Here is a 21,355-nt window from a genome sequence, read left to right as displayed (position 1 = left end):
CACCACATCATGTGACATGAAGAGTGTGGGGAAGCTGAGAACGTGCAGAAAAGAGTAGCAACACAACGGAAGACAACACTGTACAACCTGACAGTGAATTAATTAAAATGCAAAAAATTCCATGTAGTGCAGAAAGCAACATTTGAAGCAATAGCTTCCTGTCAACTCACTCTAATTCAGCAACATATTTAATAGAAATCCACAACACAAGATGAACAGAAAAGAAACAAAGGGAGAAGAACAGGAGCAAAATGATATCCCTAAAAAAATTAGCATGCCTGCAGCACACACAAATCCTCCCAAGCTGTTGGAACCGCTGTATAATGCAAAAAATTGTGCAGAATAAATATATCTGAACATGAAAACATAGGCAAAAAAGTGAAATGTAAGGAAAATAAACACAAGAATAATATGTATGTACAACAATACATATATGCTGTGTTATTTATCAATTTCTGTACAGTCTAGTGTTCTGTTGTACAATATACAGTAAATGAACATCTACTGTGAATGGATGAAGGTACATAAATATGTGCATAATTACAAATTTATACTTTTGTGCATGATACCTGCCCAATTTTAAGTAGGCTAATGAGTTTTGTGTAATCCAGAAACTTGTCCAATTTGGAAAATTGTTTCAGTCCCATGTGTTCCCATTTTGAGCAAGTTTTACTGTACAAAATCTTAGGGTAAACACTCGCTCCAGAACCTATGGGCAAAACCCAGCATATTATCACCATAATACATTTGGAATACAACCTGTTTTTCCCCTTCCCCTATAAGACTTACTACCATCCAATTTTATGGCCACCTTCACGAAATGACAGTGTAGTGAACATAATCTATATATGATGTGGTGAGAGGAGCATATCAGACATGTTAACATCCAAATATCAAACAACCACTGACAGGGTGAAACACACACCTTAGTGATGACTCCACATGGTTACACTCTGAGTAAACATGCAACAAACTTAATAACTGTTATACTATACTAAATGTTACAAGGTTCCTAATTCTCCATTTCTCTTTCTTTTTGTGGCTGATAGTGTGAGATTTGATATTGAGTTCTATGTAGTGTAAGGCTATGGTTAGTGCAGAAGGCATTATCTTTCAGTAATCATTACACAAACGTGGTATTTTGTAAAATTATCTCAAAATGTGACCTCCATGCTTATCTAATGGGAAATTTTAATTGAATAAACTGTGGGTTCTTGGTGAAACATTGTAAATTAACTAAACCAACACTGTTTTTTGCCTTGTTTCACAAATTTTATCATGGTTACAGCACAACCTAGGTTTCAGGTTATAAATTCATTTTCAGGTACATTACTGATTCCAAAAATGATGAAACAAAGATAAACATGAAGATACAGCACAAAGATAAACATATCAAGTTCTTAATGTGTCGATCCTTGGCTTAAATTTATGCAATACATTGTGTAATCATAGTGTGGGAAAGATGTTTGTGCCCACTTTGCTAATGACATATGTCTAAGTGTGCTTGCTTTTGTAAGGAGGCAGCCAGAATAACAGTTGAAAGTAAAATCATATTCTAAATTTATTCCAAGATTAATTTTCTTTTCATTTGGTTTTATTAAATGTTATATTAGTATCTGCATGTTGGAATGACATAAATGCATCTGTGAATAATGATTGGTGCAGGCCAGTTTTGGTGTGAGAAATATCTCGAACAATTCTTCTGACTGGCCAGCCTAAATGATTGACCAATCAGAGTTAAGAAGTTCCCGGGCACTGCTAGATGGATATGCTGAGGAAGAAACAGCATCTGAGGGAGTCACTAGTCAGCTATTGGATGTGCAGGTCATGTTGAACATTTCAGTTTTTATTTTGTGTAAAATGAAGAAATAACTGGTTTCTCATGTCTAGATTGTGTTGCCATGAAAACAGTTGCATTTTTGAACAGTTTGTTGAAAGCAGGAAGTTTTGTAATTGTTTTGTTGGAAAGTTAGCCGCGTGTGAACTTTTGGCCTGTGTGTAAATTCCACATAGCATGTTTTGTATTCACATATGGAATATTTGGCGAGCAGTTTCTGTTAAAGAAATCCACTGAAAAGGATTGAGAGTGAAACTCACTATTAGTAGTTGAACTGTGATTGTGAAATCGCATAATTATTCGGGTCGGACTTATGTATATTTCTGGTTGCTTTGCGTGTGATCTGGATTGCATGAACTGTTAACTGAGAACAGTGATCTTGGACTTGAAGGCAGGTTTTTTTCCTATGAGCTAAAGGAAGTAAAAAGATTTGTATTAGAATTTTGACATTTTACAAAAGGAATGAACCAACTACCTTCCTCCCGAAAATTATTATAAGATACACTCCTGGAAGTTGAAATAAGAACACCGTGAATTCATTGTCCCAGGAAGGGGAAACTTTATTGGCACATTCCTGGGGTCAGATACATCACATGATCACACTGACAGAACCACAGGCACATAGACACAGGCAACAGAGCATGCACAATGTCGGCACTAGTACAGTGTATATCCACCTTTCGCAGCAATGCAGGCTGCTATTCTCCCATGGAGACGATTGTAGAGATGCTGGATGTAGTCCTGTGGAACGGCTTGCCATGCCATTTCCACCTGGCGCCTCAGTTGGACCAGCGTTCGTGCTGGACGTGCAGACCGCGTGAGACGACGCTTCATCCAGTCCCAAACATGCTCAATGGGGGACAGATCCGGAGATCTTGCTGGCCAGGGTAGTTGACTTACACCTTCTAGAGCACGTTGGGTGGCACGGGATACATGCAGACGTGCATTGTCCTGTTGGAACAGAAAGTTCCCTTGCCGGTCTAGGAATGGTAGAACGATGGCTTCGATGACGGTTTGGATGTACCGTGCACTATTCAGTGTCCCCTCGACGATCACCAGTGGTGTACGGCCAGTGTAGGAGATCGCTCCCCACACCATGATGCCGGGTGTTGGCCCTGTGTACCTCAGTCGTATGCAGTCCTGATTGTGGCGCTCACCTGCATGGCGCCAAACACGCATACGACCATCATTGGCACCAAGGCAGAAGCGACTCTCATCGCTGAAGACGACACGTCTCCATTCGTCCCTCCATTCACGCCTGTCGCGACACCACTGGAGGCGGGCTGCACGATGTTGGGGCGTGAGCGGAAGACGGCCTAACGGTGTGCGGGACCGTAGCGCAGCTTCATGGAGACGGTTGCGAATGGTCCTCGCCGATACCCCAGGAGCAACAGTGTCCCTAATTTGCTGGGAAGTGGCGGTGCGGTCCCCTACGGCACTGCGTAGGATCCTACGGTCTTGGCGTGCATCCGTGCGTCGCTGCGGTCCGGTCCCAGGTCGACGGGCACGTGCACCTTCCGCCGACCACTGGCAACAACATCGATGTACTGTGGAGACCTCACGCCCCACGTGTTGAGCAATTCGGCGGTATGTCCACCCAGCCTCCCACATGCCCACTATACGCCCTCGCTCAAAGTCCGTCAACTGCACATACGGTTCACGTCCACGCTGTCGCGGCATGCTACCAGTGTTAAAGACTGCGATGGAGCTCCGTATGCCACAGCAAACTGGCTGACACTGACGGCAGCGGTGCACAAATGCTGCGCAGCTAGCGCCATTCGACGGCCAACACCGCGGTTCCTGGTGTGTCCGCTGTGCCGTGCGTGTGATCATTGCTTGTACAGCCCTCTCGCAGTGTCCGGAGCAAGTATGGTGGGTCTGACACACCGGTGTCAATGTGTTCTTTTTTCCATTTCCAGTAGTGTATTTACAGGATAGCTGGCTACTAGAGTTACACAGACTTTGCAACGTAAGTATAGGCATCATTTTATCAATGCTGCTTTTTCGACATACTAATAGTACCTACATTTGCAGAGAAATGGCATGGTAAACTGATGCTGTACTGAGGTAGGTGGACCTATTGCAAGAGAGCAGTACAACCAGACTTGATGGCAAAAATTAAACCCCACCACACTGCACACCCTTTTAGAGATTTCCAGTTCACTCATGATTTATTGTTGCAATGGTGCATATGGAGTACAAGAAATGATTACATACACAGATCAATATCACAAACGGTTCAGAGGTACAATCTATCAACCCCCTGCTGAAACACTCATATTACAACATAGGAAAATCCAGGATGGAATGTACTCATCATATAACAGAGATGCTGAGTTGCAGATAGATACAACAAAAATTACTATATAGGTGGCAGTATGGGTGCTGACTATGGCATCCAGTCAATCGTACAGAGGGTGAATACTGTCCTAGGAAATGTCATGTCATGCCTGCTTGAACTGTTTATGTAATTCTGCAAGAGTTTTTGTTTGATGAGTTGCATAAATCACTTCTCGTCCATGATATCCCACACATGATCAATTGGAGACAAGTATGGAGATAGTGCTGGCTACAGAAATTACTGCATGTCTTGCAGAGCACATTGGGCTTCACAGGCAGTTTCTGGGTGAGCATTACCCTGTTGGAACAACACAGCACCTTCCTCTTGCAAGAACAGGTCTGACAACATTCTGGACATATCGAGTACTATCTAGCTTCCCTTACAGAAACACCAAAGGTGAATGAGAGTTGTAGCTTACCGCGCCCCAGACCATAAGGTCTGGGATGGGGACAGGGTGTCCTGGATGAATGCAGTCTGTGAGACAGCGTTCTCCAGGTCTATGCCATACCCGCAAACGACTGACACCTGCGTGCAAGCAGAAATTGCTTTTATCGCTGAAGACAACAGCATGCCATTCCATCTTCCAAGTGATCCTCTGATGGCACTGGTCAAGCCATGCACGTTGATGCTGTGGTGCACGTGGAAGACGAGCTAGAGGTGTATGTGCCCAAAGTCCCACTGTCAGTAACCAGTTTGCAACAGTTTGGGTTGACACATCTGGGCTCACAAGTTCTCTTATCTGTGCTGTGGTAGCTGTATGATCTGCCACTCCTGCCCCTACAATTTGATGATCCTGGCAGGCGTGGAAGTCCAGAAATTCATCTACTTGTGTCAGCACATTCATGTGCCCACCTATACCAGCACTGTTGCACAAATGATGCAGCACATCCAGTTTTAGAGATTATTCTCTGAAAGGACCAGCCCACAACTCAGAAGACCACAATCTGACCTCTTTCCATGTCATTCAGTTGGCCGTAGGAGGCATGAGTGCATCTCCATGATATGGTTCCAGCTTTGGAGGTTATTCTCTGAAAGGACCAGCCCACGACTCAGAAGACCTCAATCTGACCTCTTTCCAAGTCATTCAGTTGGCTGTAGGAGACACGAGTGCATCTCCATGATATGGTTGCATGCTTGCTTCAGATCTTTGCACCACACTGCACCTTCTGGCCATAAGCATTTCCTATTAAAGGGTAGACACAGATGGCACTCCGGTAGCTATGCCACTACACTATCTGCTGGCACACAATGCTGAAACCATTATCAGTACATCTACTGTCCCCCAAATGGCATATGCCATCACCAGATCAAAATGGATGTCATCTTTCCAGGTGTAATTTGTACAGGAAGAAACAGTATTGGAAGCGAAGTGACCTCGGCCTAAGCCTGTTTGTTCACCAGAGAATATTGAAGCGGTACGAGTTGCTGTACAGAGAAGTCCCTGAAATTTGTGTAGAAAGGCAGCAGTGCAACTGGGAATATCCAGACGCTCTGTTCAATGCATTCTTGAAAGTTACCTCCATATGTACCCATACAAGATGACCTGTGCACAGAAGCTCACTGAAGAACACAAGCAGCAGAGACTACTGTTTGCTCAGTGGGCGGAAGATAGGGAAGAAACGTTTCGTTTTCAGATGAGGTGCATTTTCATTTAGACGGTGTGGTTAACAAACAAAATACATGCTTTTGGGCCACTGAAAACCCACAAGTGCTTCACAAACAACAACATTATGCTCCGAGGATTACAGCATGGGCAGCAATTTCCGGTCACGGACTTATCGGACCCTTTCTCTTTGAAGAAACTGTGAACAGCGAGTGTTATTTGAGCATGCTTTGCAATAGCTTCATTGCACAGCTTCTTGCAACTACCTTGCCCTTCAAAATGCAGTGGTTCATGCAAGATGGAGCAGGGCCACATACTGCAAACACTGTGTTGGAGTTTTTACACGAGCATTTCGACATGTGGATCATTTCACTCATGTTTCCAGGTCGCTTCAATGACGGACAAAGTTGGCCCCTCAATAGTCCAGACTTTTTTCTTTGGGGGTACCTAAAGGAAAAAATTTTCCCAAAACGTCCACGTGATTTAATGGCGCTCAGAAGACTTATTCTTCAAGCTTGCAGTGAAATTACGGAAGACATGTGCCGTAGGGTAATCACTAACTTCAGTGTTCGTTTGAAGGAAGTTAGGAAACAAAATGTTGGATATATTGAGCATGTGCTGAGTTAGAACAAATCTCCACGGATGGCTCTTCATTGTAGTGTATGTTCCTTTCAGATTGTATTGACAATAAAGTTTATATTCAAAAACAAAATGGTAACACGTTTCATGCGCCACCCTTAAGTCATTGCGTCCAAGAATAAGAATACTGCAGCTGAAAATAGCCCAGCCAGCATGAGTGAACACCTGTAAAAGGGGACACTTACGCAGAGTCTTCTGGGTGAGGATGGCACTGAATGCCGAGGCAGCTTCTTTCACAAAACCCTGCAGCTTCACCTCGTAGGTGGTGTCGGGCTGCAGGTGCTCCACATCGAACGTGTCTGCCTGCGGGTCCTCCACCGTGACGTGCAAGTAGTCGCCAGCCGTGCTCGCCGGCCGGTAGTAAATGTAGAAGCCTTCCAGCTCTGCCGGCTCTGACTGCTGAAAAAGTGGCACTTCCAATATACTTCATCTGTCTCTGCAGGTAAACTGCAATAGAGTGTAAGTATCCAAATATTTTACACTTGCAATGTCTGCTGCTGCTGCACGAAAATAAGGGCAATTCTTGTATCCTTGACCAAAAATAAAGGAGATTAATAGCATGGCAAAATTTCGCCAAAAGTCAAATCAGTATTTGTAAAAGTAAACTATTTATTTACACATCACAATTACTTATACATATTTTGCAACAGATTTTGCCTCAGTCAGTAGTTTTACATCATTTTAGCAAATTCAAAGTATTCACTACACGAATAGGGAAAATTCGTAGCAACTTGTAGTTACTTCTGTTCCTTACATCAGTCCACTTATTATTCATAAGAGAAAATACTCTCTCAATGTGAGCATTACTTCCTGGTATACTCATAACAAAACAAACCAGCTTACCCAAGTTTTCAAAATTAACATTATTTGATTTCAAAGTTGTAAAAACCTGTATCCATTTCTGGCTAACATTACCATCTAAAGAGACAGCACATTTAATTGCATCATTAGACCTACAAAACTTCTCATACAATTCATCTTCATCAATACAATCCAGCTTAAGATATTCTACAACTTCATGCATGTCATTGAATGTCGATTCCCTTTTTAGACATAGTGGGATTAAACTCTTTAAACTATTATCAAATTTACTACCTAAATAAGAATATAAACAATCATAGAATTCAATGAAGTTGTTCTCACTACTAGATTTCAAATTTAAATCAAGAACAGAGGCTAATAATTTATGAGTACCACTACCAAAAAACCTATCTTCCTTTCTCTGTCTAATTTTACTAATTAGTAAGTTTACGGCTTCATGAGATTCCATAATACTAAGGTCGGAATTCTCCAAATACTTTGCTTTTTGAATGAAAACATTTCCAATATTCACAAAAAACTGATATAAGCTTGAACAATTGTTTCTACTTCTGTATTTTCATTGCAAAAATACTTTTTCAAAACTTTAGGACAGTCTGATTCCTCTATGCTTTTAAAATAGCTTTTTATAGGCTCCCAATTGTTTAAAAGCCTTTCTACTGCAGGTGTGAGAGATAACCATCTACTATTCACATGTCGCAAGATTTCAGCCCATTCCACATCAATCGGACAGTGCGTGCAAAATTTAAATGATTGAAAAATATTTTTACATACCGGTACGTGATAAGAAAAATAAAGCTAAATACGGGAGATAAACAGCCACTGAGCCTGAAAATACGGGAGCTGGGAGATTATGAAAAAATGTCTCTAAATACGGGAGATGCCGGGAAATATGGGAGCGTTGGTCACCCTAGCTGCAGTTTCATATCTCTTCCTTTCTGATAAGTTCTAGCACAAGTAATCGATGTACTGTGTATGAGGTTCCACGTTGAATAGCAGAAACTGCTCAGTCAGTGTCACATTTTGTGATTCAAATTAAAATTGGAAATAGAGTTAGGTTAAGGAAAGGAAAACGTACATTTATAGCATTTGTAGACTTACAGAAAGCTTTTGACAATGTTGAATGGAATACTCTCTTTGAAGGCTAAAATACGGGGAGCAGAAGGCTATTTACAATCTGTACAGAAACCAGACAGCAGTTCTAAGAGTCAAAGGGCATGAAAGGGAGGCAGTGGTTGAAACAGAAGTGAGAAAGGGTTGTGGCCTACCACCAATGTTATTCAATACATACACTGAACAAGCAGTAAAGGAAAGCAAAGAAAAATTTGGAGTAAAAATTAAAGTTCATGGATAAAAAATAAAAAAATTGAGGTTTGCCAATGACATTGTAATTCTCACAGAGGCAGCAACAGGCTTGGAAGAGCAGCTGAATGGAATGTACAGGTGGATATAAGCTGAACATCAACAAAAGCAAGCTGGCCATGGTGGCCAAGCGGTTCTAGGCGCTTCAGTCTGGAACCGTGTGACCGCTACACTCGCAGGTTCGAATCCTGCCTCGGTCATGGATGTCTGAGATGTCTTTAGGTTGGTTAGGTTTAAGTAGTTCTAAGTTCTAGGGGACTGATAACCTCAGATGTTAAGTCCCATAGTGCTCAGAGCCATTTCAGCCATTTTTGAACAAAAGAAAAACAAGGATAATGGAATGTAGTCAAATTAAATCAGGTGATGCTGAGGGAAATAGATCAAGGAAATGAGACAAAGTAGTAGACGAGTTTTGCTATTTGGGCTGCAAAATATCTGATAATGTCCAAAGCAGAGAGAATATAAAATGTAGGCTGGAAACAGTAAGAAAAGTGTTTCTGAAGAATAGGAATTTGTGAACATCAAATATAGATTTAAGAGTTAGGAAGTCTTTTCTGGAGGTATATGGCTGAAGTGTAGCCATGTATGGCAGTGAAACATGGACGATAAAGAGTGTAGATAAAAAGAGACTAGAAGCTTTTGAAATTTGGTGGTACAGAGGAATGCTGAAGATTAAATGGGTTGATAGCATAACTAATGAAGAAGTGCTGAAAGGAAGTGGGGAGACAAGAAACTGTTGCACAACTTGACCAAAAGAAGGGACTGGTTGATGGGACATATTCTGAAACATCAAAGGATCACCAACTGGGTATTGAAGGGAAGTTTGTAGTTTGTGTGTGTGTGGGGGGGGGGGGGGGGGGGGAGGGGAGGCTACAAATCATTGAGGAAGACCAAGAGATGAATACAGTAAGCAGATTCAGAAAGATGTAGGTTGCAGTAGTTATTGGGGGGTGAAGAGGCTTACAAAGGTAAGAGTGGTATGGAGATCTGTATCAAACCAGTCAGCACACCACAACAACAGAGGTACCAAGAGGAAAGTGGTGGCAAGCTAACGAGGAAACAAACAGTGGAGGTAAAGGACAAAGCTGAAAAAAGTAGTTGACTGTTGGAAGATTGGATAATAAACAGGAAAAAGTAGAGTGTAGAAAACAGAGGGGAGGGTAATAGTGCTGTTTACATATGCTGGCAAGCCAAGCCCACCATCTAATAAAATGCAAGTAATTGTGAGACAAGTTTAATTTTGTAATGTAACTGGTCAAGGGCACTTCCCCCCCCCTCCCTCCCCCCCTTTAGTGTACTTCTCGTGGCACTTGAGTAAATGTAATACTCGACACACAGGCATCCTCCTGAGGTCATAAAAATTTTGATTTTTTGTTATAATGAAATAAGTTGTAGAGTGTTATTGTACATATGTACAAATATAAAAATATATAATAACAAATTGTTTCAAAAAAGGAATCAAACTAAAAGTTGTGTCAAACATATTTTGTTACCAAAATTATTTACACAGTTTAGCATTATAATTTGAAAATCATCTTAATGTACATTTTATAAAATATTAATTACATATAAACAATGTAGGAAAGACAGATTGCTACTTACCATAAAGAACACACGTTAAGTTGCAGACAGGCACAATTAAAAACACTTACATAAAACTTTTGGGCACAGCTTTCATCAGCAAATGAGAAACATGCAACATTCATATACACAAGCAAATGCACCTCATGCACACATGACTGCTAACCCAAGCATATGGTAGAGATGCTGGAGTTGGAGGCCATGTGTGCATGAGGTGTGGTTGCTTGTGTGTGTCAGTGGGGTGTACTTCTCTTTTTCTGATGAAGGCTGTGCCCAAAAGCTTTAAGTACGTGTTTTTAATTGTGCCTGTTTGCAACCTAATGTGTCTTCTTCAAGGTAAGCAGCAATCTGTCTTTTCCTACATTGTTGATATTCCTACCTGGAGTTTCCATTGTTTGATTATATATAACTTTTACTTTTAGATGTAAAGATCAAAATATACACAAAAATATCTTCGCATTGCGAGTTGAGCTCTGTTGGTCATTTAGTCTTAACTTTTTGATGTGTGGTAAGTCAGTGTTAGAAAGCCTGCATTCTTTAATGTTGAATTCTGCTGTGTTATATGGAAAGTTGCAGTGCTTTACTACTCTATGCTGGAAGTTTTTGTGGAAGCAATAAATTGTGTAAATGATGAAGACGAACAAGGTTCTGATATATTTTAGTTCTAAAATTTATTCATGAACAACCAAAAATATACATACAATATGCAAATGTCACATTGGAAAAGGCTACAAAATGAAAACAATGGATCTTTCGTTGAGTCAATTATGCAAGGAAATTGTTCTAAATATTTGTTTTGAGAAAACAGAGTTACGTAATGAGAAACAAAGCACCAGATCAAAATATTAAGAATATGACAAATAAGATACAAGTGAAATAATTGCTTACACAAAAACAAAGCTTCTCAGGGATTCAGGTAACAAAATAACACTCATAAACATCCATTCTAAAGTTTTGATTATGAAAACACTGAATCAAGAGTGACTTCACTTCATCACAATAACAAGACACAAACATAATGCCAAAGAGAGCACAACACAAGTATAAATTCTACAAAATGATTGGGAAAGAGGAAAAATAACAACAGATATACTGGTCATATGCAAGTTCCTGATTTCTATAGACTTCTACACGTATATCGATTAAAAATGATTAATGAGTGAAGGACTTCAGGCCACTGGCCAAGAAAACTGAAATGGTAGATTTTGAAAACAAATGTCTTAGATTTGATGATATTAGCTAAAAATCAGGAGAAATAATGGAATAATTGGGTGGGAGGAACTGGAAAATTGGGAATATCCAACCTACATTGGGAGAGTTGACAAGTTTTCAATATTCATCACATGGTCATTTGAACACCATGCCTGAGCATCACTGGTGTCAAAACCTTCATAGACCTACAGAGGGGGGAAATTTTGTCACATAAAAAAATATCACTTTAGAAGTATTATACATCTCTATCAAGTCTAGACAGGCATCACAAACATAGATTGAGTACAGTGGTATCAGTATTTAGGGCAAGACAAAAAGTGGGAGACAAAAGGGGAAAAGAGAAAGTTCCTTTGGTGGGGTGACACTACATGACAAGTAGCCAATGGAAGGCTTAGAGCACAGTTTGAGATCATATAGAGAGAGGCATCTCCATCCCTCCATTCAGTATCTCAGGAACTCATGACGAATAATGCATAAAGCTAGCTAATATTGCAATGGGAAGCCATTGACTTTTGTCATTTTAGGGGCAGCAGGGTCAAAGGGAAAAGCTTAACAAAATGGGATGAAGTAGGATCCCCACCAAAGTGAACTGGTGCAGTTAGACCATGACCTGCTGCCCATTGCAGCAGTTGGGTTTTGATTGCTATTGGCTGCCTCGGTGGGCAGTTTAACGTTAAGTGTCGTGATCAGGTGGTGTCTACTGAGTTGGTACAAGTCTCACATTTGAGAGTTGGTAGGGTGGAGAATATATAAGAGTAGTCCTACTGCTCAGTACACTGTTAGTCTGAAGACTGGAGGATTTGGTTCCAGCAGAGTTACAGAACAGTCAGAGGTTGTAATGTCTCTGCACTAGGGTTTGATAGTCTTACAGAACTGACATTTCATCTGGACAGCTATTCTTATTGTATAAAGACAGGTGAAATTGACCTAGAAGTAACATTTAATGTCTAAGCTGTCATTCACTTGAGTCACCTCCTATCCTCATTTCCTCATCAGAGGTGGCTAAAATTTGAGGGGAAAAGTTCAGTCAAACAAAGGAAAATCCCTCCCACTTTGACCAATCGACTAAATGCCCTTTGGCACAAACCCATGTTGCTCAGTCCCCAGTCCCTCGCAAAACCCACTTTAGGTATGTGACAAAGGAAGTTTAGTATTCTGAGCCACATTCGCTGATGATTAAGGTGTAAACTGTCCAGTTGTGTTTCCTTGTTTCTTGAGACCTCTTTCTTGGGTTGCTTTCCACCTTATCACTGAATAAAGTGAAACTCCTATTCCACATTTTCATGTGGTCCAGACTTAAAAAATGCAAAACTGAGGTAAATGCAAAATTGAGGAAAACGTTAAAACCCCCAAAATACAAGCAAAAACATATGTAATTGGCATATATCATTAAAAATTATAATCCTCTCCAATATGTTGTATAAAATCTGTACAAATGAAGGAAATTAAATGTACAATACAATATTTATAGGATAATTTGTGGTAATGAATTTCATTAGTTCTACAACCATAAATTACACATCACAATACACTTTTTTGAGAGATCTGTCCTTTGTGCTCACCCAGAAAAAAGCAAAAATTGATGAACGTGGTGAATTAAACTGAAATCTGTGAATTACAGTGAAAGCTGTTGGTATCTAGCATGTGGGTGTGTGTGTTTCCCTTCGGTAGCCAATTGCAGTGCAGAATATTCTGGTGATGCGAGTGCATTGACCTCTACTGTACTGCACATAAACTTTTCCTTGTTCATTGTGGTGAGTGGTTGAAGTGAAGCATCAACACACACTGTTTACATTTTGACTCATCACTTGGTGTAGTGTAAACACAGCAGATTTCATGAAAGCACATACATACACACAAGTTTTCCTTCACATATGGTACTTGTTTATACCAATGAATATGAAATAAAGTTAAGCCTGCTGTGATTTCAGCATTTCTATGTCCCAGCAATCTGTTAATTTATAACAATTCATCTTCTATCACAATGCTCTATATACACCATTGAGGACTGCAACAAAGATGAACAAGCCATTGCACAACTGTTCACTGAACATGTCGTGTTAATTGTGGTGCCACACATAGCAAATGGTGTAGTCTACACTGTCTGCAGTCGGTAAAGGCACTATACATTTCGGATTCTATTGACAGGCTCAGAGCAGAACTACTGTAAGTATAATTAATGCATAGAAGTGAAGGGTGTACAAGGTATAGCTATATAGATTAAAGATAAGTGGAAGCCACAGTCACTCCATTTGCTATACACTGATCACATCAGTTGTACCTTGGAACAAGCCACCAAGTAAACTTGCTGTTTGTCACTCTATATGGTAGAAGCCACTGAATTAGTATGACATCACCATGCTATACTGCTATTGGTTGCAGGTGGAAAAGAAACATCAAAAACATTATAGGCATACAAGATGTTGTAACCCGGCAGTTTTCACCTTATTTCACGATGCTCAGTGTATTTCACCATGTAGGCTATAAATATTTGCTATTTTTGAGGTGAACATAAAATGAAAGAACCCTGAAAACTGTGTGTTTTGGTATAATTTGTGGCAGTTATTATTGGGAAATAGCTCAATTACCTCATACATCACAACCAAAAGAGATAGTCTTTTCAGCTACATACGCTACAGTATTACTAGTGCCAAAACCCACTTTTTTTCCTAATAGGTCTATTACATGTTGTGATAAGAAATCAGCTCACTGAATTTCTGTACACTGTGTAAAATGTAAATTTTTTAAAGAAAGCCCAGGTGCTACAGTTTCCTTCATGCCTTCTATCAGCGATGCCAATCTTTGCGGTCTGCATTGTGTGGTGCAAAATACAAACATGAGTAGTGTATGTAGTTGCTGTAACTGTATCGTGTCAGATTTGAACATGAAAATCTTGAAAATGTGCTATTGTAAAACACTTGCTCTATTTCCATATGACATCTCTACCAAAGCTGCAATGGCTGTTGGGTGGTGTAACAAGTCACCAGCAAATAAGAGCTCAGTAGCCAGAAATGAACTCAGTAGCCAGAAATGGCTGATGTTTCTTTGATTCTGACCAAGCATATTCTTCAAGGCTCAGAGTTTGAATTTACAAGGCTGCCGATCAATACTGTTGCTGAATACAGTACAGTGGACATACATGCAAAAAAGACGAGACTGAGTTACAAGCGGCACAAGAAAACATGGTGGCTGGGCCCCTTCATCACGCATTGGCTCCATCCGGAACACTTTGCATTGACTTGTAACGCCGGAAATGCATATCCTCCTATTTCCATCTATTGTACTATAATTTGTTTTCCTTATTTTTGCTACCTGTATATATGATATTTCTGTGTCTTCACATATTGTAATTGTTTTACTATTTGTATATATATATTTATGCATTTATGTCGATGTATAATTGGTTTGTTTCGTAAATATTATTTGTATTTTTACGCTGGGTCTTGCCTAGGGAAAACTGCTATCGAACGATTACATCGATGGGTCGTGTGAAGAATCAAAGTGTGTAGGATCTTTGGTAGTGTTAACTCTGCCGCGTGAAGCGCGGGCGGAGAGAGAGAGTGTGGTGGGAGTAGCGAGTGGAGCAGGTGTGTTGTGTGACGCTCCCGCGAGTTGCCGCGCTTTCGGGGTTTGGCAGCATGTAATTGCGCTCGACTTGCGATGATAGTTTCTGACATGGTGTCGCGGACGGGAAACATTAACTAGCGCACATCAAGAGCCCGTTTCGTCTGGTGACCGTGTCGAGAAGAAGGCGCGCCAACATCCAGCTTCTGCAACAGCGACGGCCGACAATGAGTGACTGTCGCCACCTCCTCGATCGACGGCTTCAAACCTTCAATCAACCAACAAGGAAGACTAAAAGCACGTAAAGTTTCAGAACTGTATGGCAGACCTCAGCTTTTCAAATTGTTCCATTTGCCTTGCAAAATTACAGCAACTTAGCATGAACCTTTGTTGCTCATTGTCCCAATTGCATTGCCAAGCAGGGTCCCTTCCTTTTCCGAAATGAACCCGAGTGTCGTTGAAATTCAAACGCCAGCATTAAAATAATATAATTAGATTTCACTGCTTCAATTTCAAAGTTCAGTAGCTGGCTACAATATTTAGATTGCACAAGCACAAATTAAGAGTGCGAGTTTTGTTACCGTATTTTAGTTACCTGTGACTGCAGCTCAGCTTGGTACGTACTAAATTTTATTATTGTTAATAGTTCAGAATCATTTAATTCAAGTTCAAAGTAAAATCTCTTGTTTCTAAATTGCGTAGAGTCAAGTTGCTTTTGAAATGATTGTTGAGGTAGTCCAAGACTAACCGTATTTTACTGGATTTCGATGTGCTTCAGAAAGAAAGCTCACTATTAACTTCAGTCACTAAATTAACTTTCGATTTTCCGGTTTTATTAATTCTTTTGCTAAATTAAGTAAGAGTGTAGCGAAATTTATTACTTCTGACAAACTTTCAGTTTTCACACTACACGTGTCAACCTTCAGTTGCCACGCTTCTAGTGTTAATTATATGTGTAATAACCTTTCTTTTTCAGTTACTATAGTAATTGTCCTTAGGACTGGCGACCGTGATTTCCCCCAAATCTCAAATATCTAATTACCGCTAGTTAATTGTTAACGTAACGGCCGCACATTTACTTTCTTTATTAACTTTACCCCTTTTCAAAATTAATTTCCACCAGTTTCATTTGCATTTTTCCTTTCATTTAGATGTAACCCTTTCCTCCCTCTTTACCGATAGATTAACTTCGGTGACGATTGCTTTTCCCAAATTTCCATTAGGTACACGCGGTTTAATTTTTCACTGTCATTAAGGTCGGTAAGTGAGGGGGAGGTTACACGTGGCGACCTGGTGACAGGACAATCTTCAAATTTGAGGTTGCTCTGGACACGAATTTTGCATTGTGCAAATCTCGTAACAAAGTACTGGTTACGAAATGGTCGATACGTCAGCGAGAATATTCGTGTGAGGAATCCTAATTAGAGTTGAGATTTTGCATTTATATTGAAAATTATTAAAATGAGTGAAGGCAACAATTACCAAAATTTGGTAGACTTGGATACGGAACAATCGGTCGAACAGTGGGAGACGCGCACAGCGGTACCCATTGTTCCGGGGCAGGCGGCTAGCATGAAAGATGCGACCGCCGAAACGCAACAAAGAGCAGAAATGGAATTCCAGACTTTAGAAAATGTTTCGGAATCGGAAGTGAAAATCAAATCTGAATCCCTTGATGACGAATACGGGGGGACAATGAAAGAGGAAGCCGCTACGGAAGTAAAACCGGTGGTTTCCGGGAATTTAACTGATTTATTGAATGTTTTGATTAACGAAATCAAGAGTCAATCGGCAGAAATTAAAGCTCAGGCTACCAAGCAAGAAGCTCAGGCTGCCGAGCAAGCAGCTCAGGCTGCCAAGCAAGTAGCTCAGTCTGAAAAAATTGAACGAATGCTAGACAATCAGAACAAAGCTATTAATGTTGTTAACAACAATGTTGAAGTTGTTAACACAAAAGTTGATAAAATCAAAGACGATATTGTCGTGATTAATACCGAAATCGGTAACCTTAAACAGGAAATGATAGGCGTTCAGGCGGAAATTGCGAGCATAAATACTCGTTTTGATTCCGAAATTAGCAGAATCGATAAAAGTGTAGGAGACGCAGTTGCTCCGATCATCGAGAATAAGGTGACGGAACAAATTCAATTAGTGAGAAAAGAGGATCAACAGAAGGTGGAAACTTTAAAGGCTTTAGTATCCGAAGTAGATACCAAAGTGACGAAGCAGGCTAACACCTGCAAAGAGAAAAAGAGGGAAGAGGAAACGCTTGCGACAACCACTTGCCAAGTGATTACGAGGGTGTCGGAATTAGAAAGGAAACTTGACGAAAAACAGAGCTATGTGCCAATCTGTGCACATAGTTCGGAGTTGTTGACGAAAGAGGAGCGGTTCGACCCCTTGAAAAAAGGCGGTATACACCCGACGGATTTCATTAAAAATTGTGAAAGAGTTTTACCCAGATCATGGACTAATGAGAGAAAAATTAATGCGGTTATTGATGTGTTGGCTGGTGATGCCAAGCGTTGGGGCCTAAACCTCAACATTACGAACCTGACTTTTGACGAGTTTAAAAATTTGTTTCTGGCTGAATACTGGTCAGAGCAAAAACAGCAAAGTGTCTGGCGCGAATTTGTCGTATCGAGGCCTTTCGATGCGAATTCGCGCGGTTCGATGAAGGAGTTTTGTGAGGGCTGGATCCGCAAGTTGGAATACTTGCGTGATCGCCGCACGGAATCCGAAATAGTCTGGGAACTCTACAAAAAGCTTCCAGATGATACAAAACGCTACGTAGGAAGCAATTACAGAACAATAAATGATTTCCTGGAAAGAGTGGAGGACGAGGACAATTGGCGCAATAATCGCGACAGTGGTAGAGGCCGTGGTAACAACAACGGGTACCACAGCAACCACAACAACGATAACCATGGGAATAATGCATACCGCAACCGTGGCAGCAATAACAATAATGGTTCGGACCGTAATAACAATCGGTACAATGCAAATAATAACAGGAATGACGGAAACCAGTATCACACTAACGTGATACGGGCTTCACAGAATAGTAATAACGCCAGAGGGTGTTATCAGCCGCCTCAGCAGCATCCGGGGAGCGTATCTGCTGGGACGAGACAGGGAAACCATTAGCCGCGCCGGTGAGGGGCCGACCGGGCGTGGAGAAATTTTGGCGGCCCAATAACAGTAGAAAACCGAGGTGTCGTCGTTATGAAAATTCCGTATGGAATAATCAACGGCGGGAGAGTGTGCCAGTGTTAGGAGAAAGGAGTGCGCCCACAAGTAGTAGATCAGCTGTAGACACGGCAGTAGGAAGTACATTCACTGTCAGTGAGAACAATTTAAGTAGTGTCCCGGAAATCGATAATAAAGTGGCAGCTGTAATACCCACAGCGGAACTGGAGATTGAGTTTAAGAATGATTCGCAAGTGTTGAAAGAAGATCAGATGTCGGATAAAACGTCCGTCATCGAGCGAGGAGATGCAGAGAGGGATGAGGTCTGGTTAAGGCAGTTCGGTCGCTTATACGACGAACTAAGAGATTATAGGGGCCTGTACGGGAGAAATGTTTATGGGGAGCGCGGGCAGGATTTGCCGCGTCTCGTCCCGCAGGAAGATAGTGATTGTGAAGTGATAGAAAGTTCTGGCCCTAACCGGCAGACTTTACTAGAAATAGTTGATGTTAATGGGGAGCACGAGCAAGATGCGTCGTGTTTCGTCCCGCAGGAGTTGAATGTTGAAGTAGTAACGGAAAGTTCTGGCCCTAACCGGCAGACTTTACCGAAAGTTGTAATGGTAGAAGTAGCCGACCCATCCGACGCGAACATCCAGTTTAAACATTGCGAGAGTATTAAGGAGAAAGATTACGAAAATTTTAGTGATAGCCGAACACGATTGGTAGAAAAGCACGTAGTTTACAGCGTGTATGAGGTTAGAGCTGACATTATACGGTCAGAAGATAACAGTGTGGGTTGCGCAGATCTAGAGGAAGTAATTGCAGATACTACTGGGCACATGTCTCCAGGTAGATTGGCAGATGAGATCAATCTGATTAAAGAGGAATCAACGAAGGTGACAATTAGTGAACTGGTAGCAAAGCAACACTCACTAGTTGACGAGTTACAGGAAAAGGTTTCGGTATTGGAGGCGACGCTACAGACTAAGCCTCAGGACAAACGTGTTGAAATTAAAACTGTATGTGAACAGAGGCTGAAAAAGCCGCCAGATAAACCGGATTTAGGATCAAAGCCGGATGGTTTTTTCTGGAATGACCTGGATATAGACGAGGATTTACTGTGGGAAAATAAAGAAACAGTCGAGGACAAGTGTAGACAGATAGTAGTGTCTGTTAATATGCACGACCTACAACTAAACGTGTTGATTGACACCGGTACAGAATTGAGTGCTGTATCTGGCAAAATATTTGAGTTACTGAAAGACAGACCTGGCATCGTAGTTATGCCAGTAACAGGAGTGAAAATTATCGGTGCTACTGGGAAGGCCAGTAAACCGGTCACAAAACAGATTTTTGTCAACTTCGAGATATGTGGGGCACGATTTGAACAAGGGTTTGTCGTCGTGCCAGACTTAACTGCGGAAGTAATTATCGGGTTAGATTGGCTATTAAAGTGCCGTGCAGTGATTAACTGCGAAAGCAAAACTTTGACATGTATGTCACTAGATAAAACAATAGTAGTTAGTTTTGACGAGGCAGGAGACGGTGTGCATAGGCAATACCAGCCTATACACATTGTTAACTGGCCAGATGGTATTGACATAGGTATGAATCTGAACTACTGTAATGTGAAGAATCTCGGCATTGACAATAATGTAGAAAGTGAATTGGAAAGTATTGTAGACGGTGTGTCAAACGTAACACACGAACAAAGACGAGGCCGACTTTCCCGTACCTATTGCCATCACAACCATAGGGCATGGGGCAAATATGTAGCAGTATTTGAGAGAATTATGAACACCTTGAGACATTAATCTACGGAATTTTCTCCAGAGGAAATCCTGTTGGGTGACAGAAGTACAAGTTTAGTGGTAGAGATAATCAAATTCCCTCCACGGATTGACATTAGTATTGGTGTGAAAAAGGATCGTTTGCGAGAAGTAATGAAGCTAAAAGCCGATGCTCGCATACGTCGTCATGACACTAAAGCGCGTTTTGATTAATCAATTTAATTTTAATCAATTTAATCATGATCTAATCAACTGAAAAATCCAAGCTGCTAGTTTAAGTTTTCAGCTGAGTCACAGTAGATTAAGGAATGTAAATATGATTTTGTAAATAGCTGTAAGATTCCATAAATATGTGATTTACTAGTCATTGCCGATGTACTTAGACGCTGTTTTAAGTTTCAGGCTAGTACATGCGTGTGATGATGGACAGTGTTGAGTTATCCACTGTGATAGTATTAAGGGACTCCTTGAGATTACTCGGGAGTGAGTTTTACCGAAAGAATTCAGTGAAACGGACGTTCTGGAAACGCCGTCACAAGGGCGAGTGAGATCAAGCGTGCCGCACACGCGGGCGCAACAATACTGGCGAGGCGAGCCGCTGTCGGCTCTTGTGCCGCTGTTGGCTCTTGGGCCGCTGTCGGCATTCTTTGTACTTGCGAGTACGGAAGACGGAATTGTTTTTCTTCCTGGACAGCTGAAAGAATTCTACTGTCAATATTTATGTTTTTTTCGATCTGATGTGTGTTATTTTCTTGTTTAGCGTTTAATGGACTCCCATGACGAGAATATTAATTATGAAAGGGTTATGTAAAAATGTGTATTCTATGTAATTAATTATTAATTTGCGTATTTTGATCTACCTGTTTTTATGACCATGTACTCTGATTAATTTTGTAAATAGTATTCCATTTCTTGATACTGTTGGGAATTTTGACAATTTTAGAATAGCTAAACCATTTTCTATGTTTTCTATGAATTTTAATATGTTGCCAACCTGTTTTATTTTGTGCAAGATGACAGAGTGGAATAAGATTAGGAGTGTCTCCACTCAATTATTATGGTCTAAAAATTGATTTATGCTTAATTAGACGAATGCTAAATTTTGTTGATGTTTTGAGCATATGCATTTCCGCTGTTTCTTTTTTGGGACATTTTCTGAGTCTGTTTACGTTACACGAACATCCTCAGACAATGTGGGGCACGTGTAACGCCGGAAATGCATATCCTCCTATTTCCATCTATTGTACTATAATTTGTTTTCCTTATTTTTGCTACCTGTATATATGATATTTCTGTGTCTTCACATATTGTAATTGTTTTACTATTTGTATATATATATTTATGCATTTATGTCATGTATAATTGGTTTGTTTCGTAAATATTATTTGTATTTTTACGCTGGGTCTTGCCTAGGGAAA

At 40.7% G+C, this 21,355-nt stretch overlaps 1 protein-coding gene across 3 annotated transcripts in view; it reads right to left on the bottom strand.

Moving 5' to 3' along the window:
- The window catches only part of LOC124717019 (interference hedgehog-like), a 597,210-nt gene that overhangs the window by 26,717 nt on the left and 549,138 nt on the right, over positions 1–21,355 (bottom strand). For 2 of the 3 annotated variants that reach the window (XM_047243672.1, XM_047243674.1), the window contains exon 12: positions 6,606–6,819. In XM_047243672.1, the coding sequence (XP_047099628.1) occupies positions 6,606–6,819 (214 nt within the window). The remainder of the gene's footprint in view (positions 1–6,605; positions 6,820–21,355) is intronic. The other variant, XM_047243673.1, reaches the window with a different exon arrangement.

Source organism: Schistocerca piceifrons, chromosome 9, assembly GCF_021461385.2.
Source record: "Schistocerca piceifrons isolate TAMUIC-IGC-003096 chromosome 9, iqSchPice1.1, whole genome shotgun sequence".
Classification (NCBI taxonomy): domain Eukaryota; kingdom Metazoa; phylum Arthropoda; class Insecta; order Orthoptera; family Acrididae; genus Schistocerca; species Schistocerca piceifrons.
This window is presented reverse-complemented; position numbering and strand designations above follow the sequence as displayed.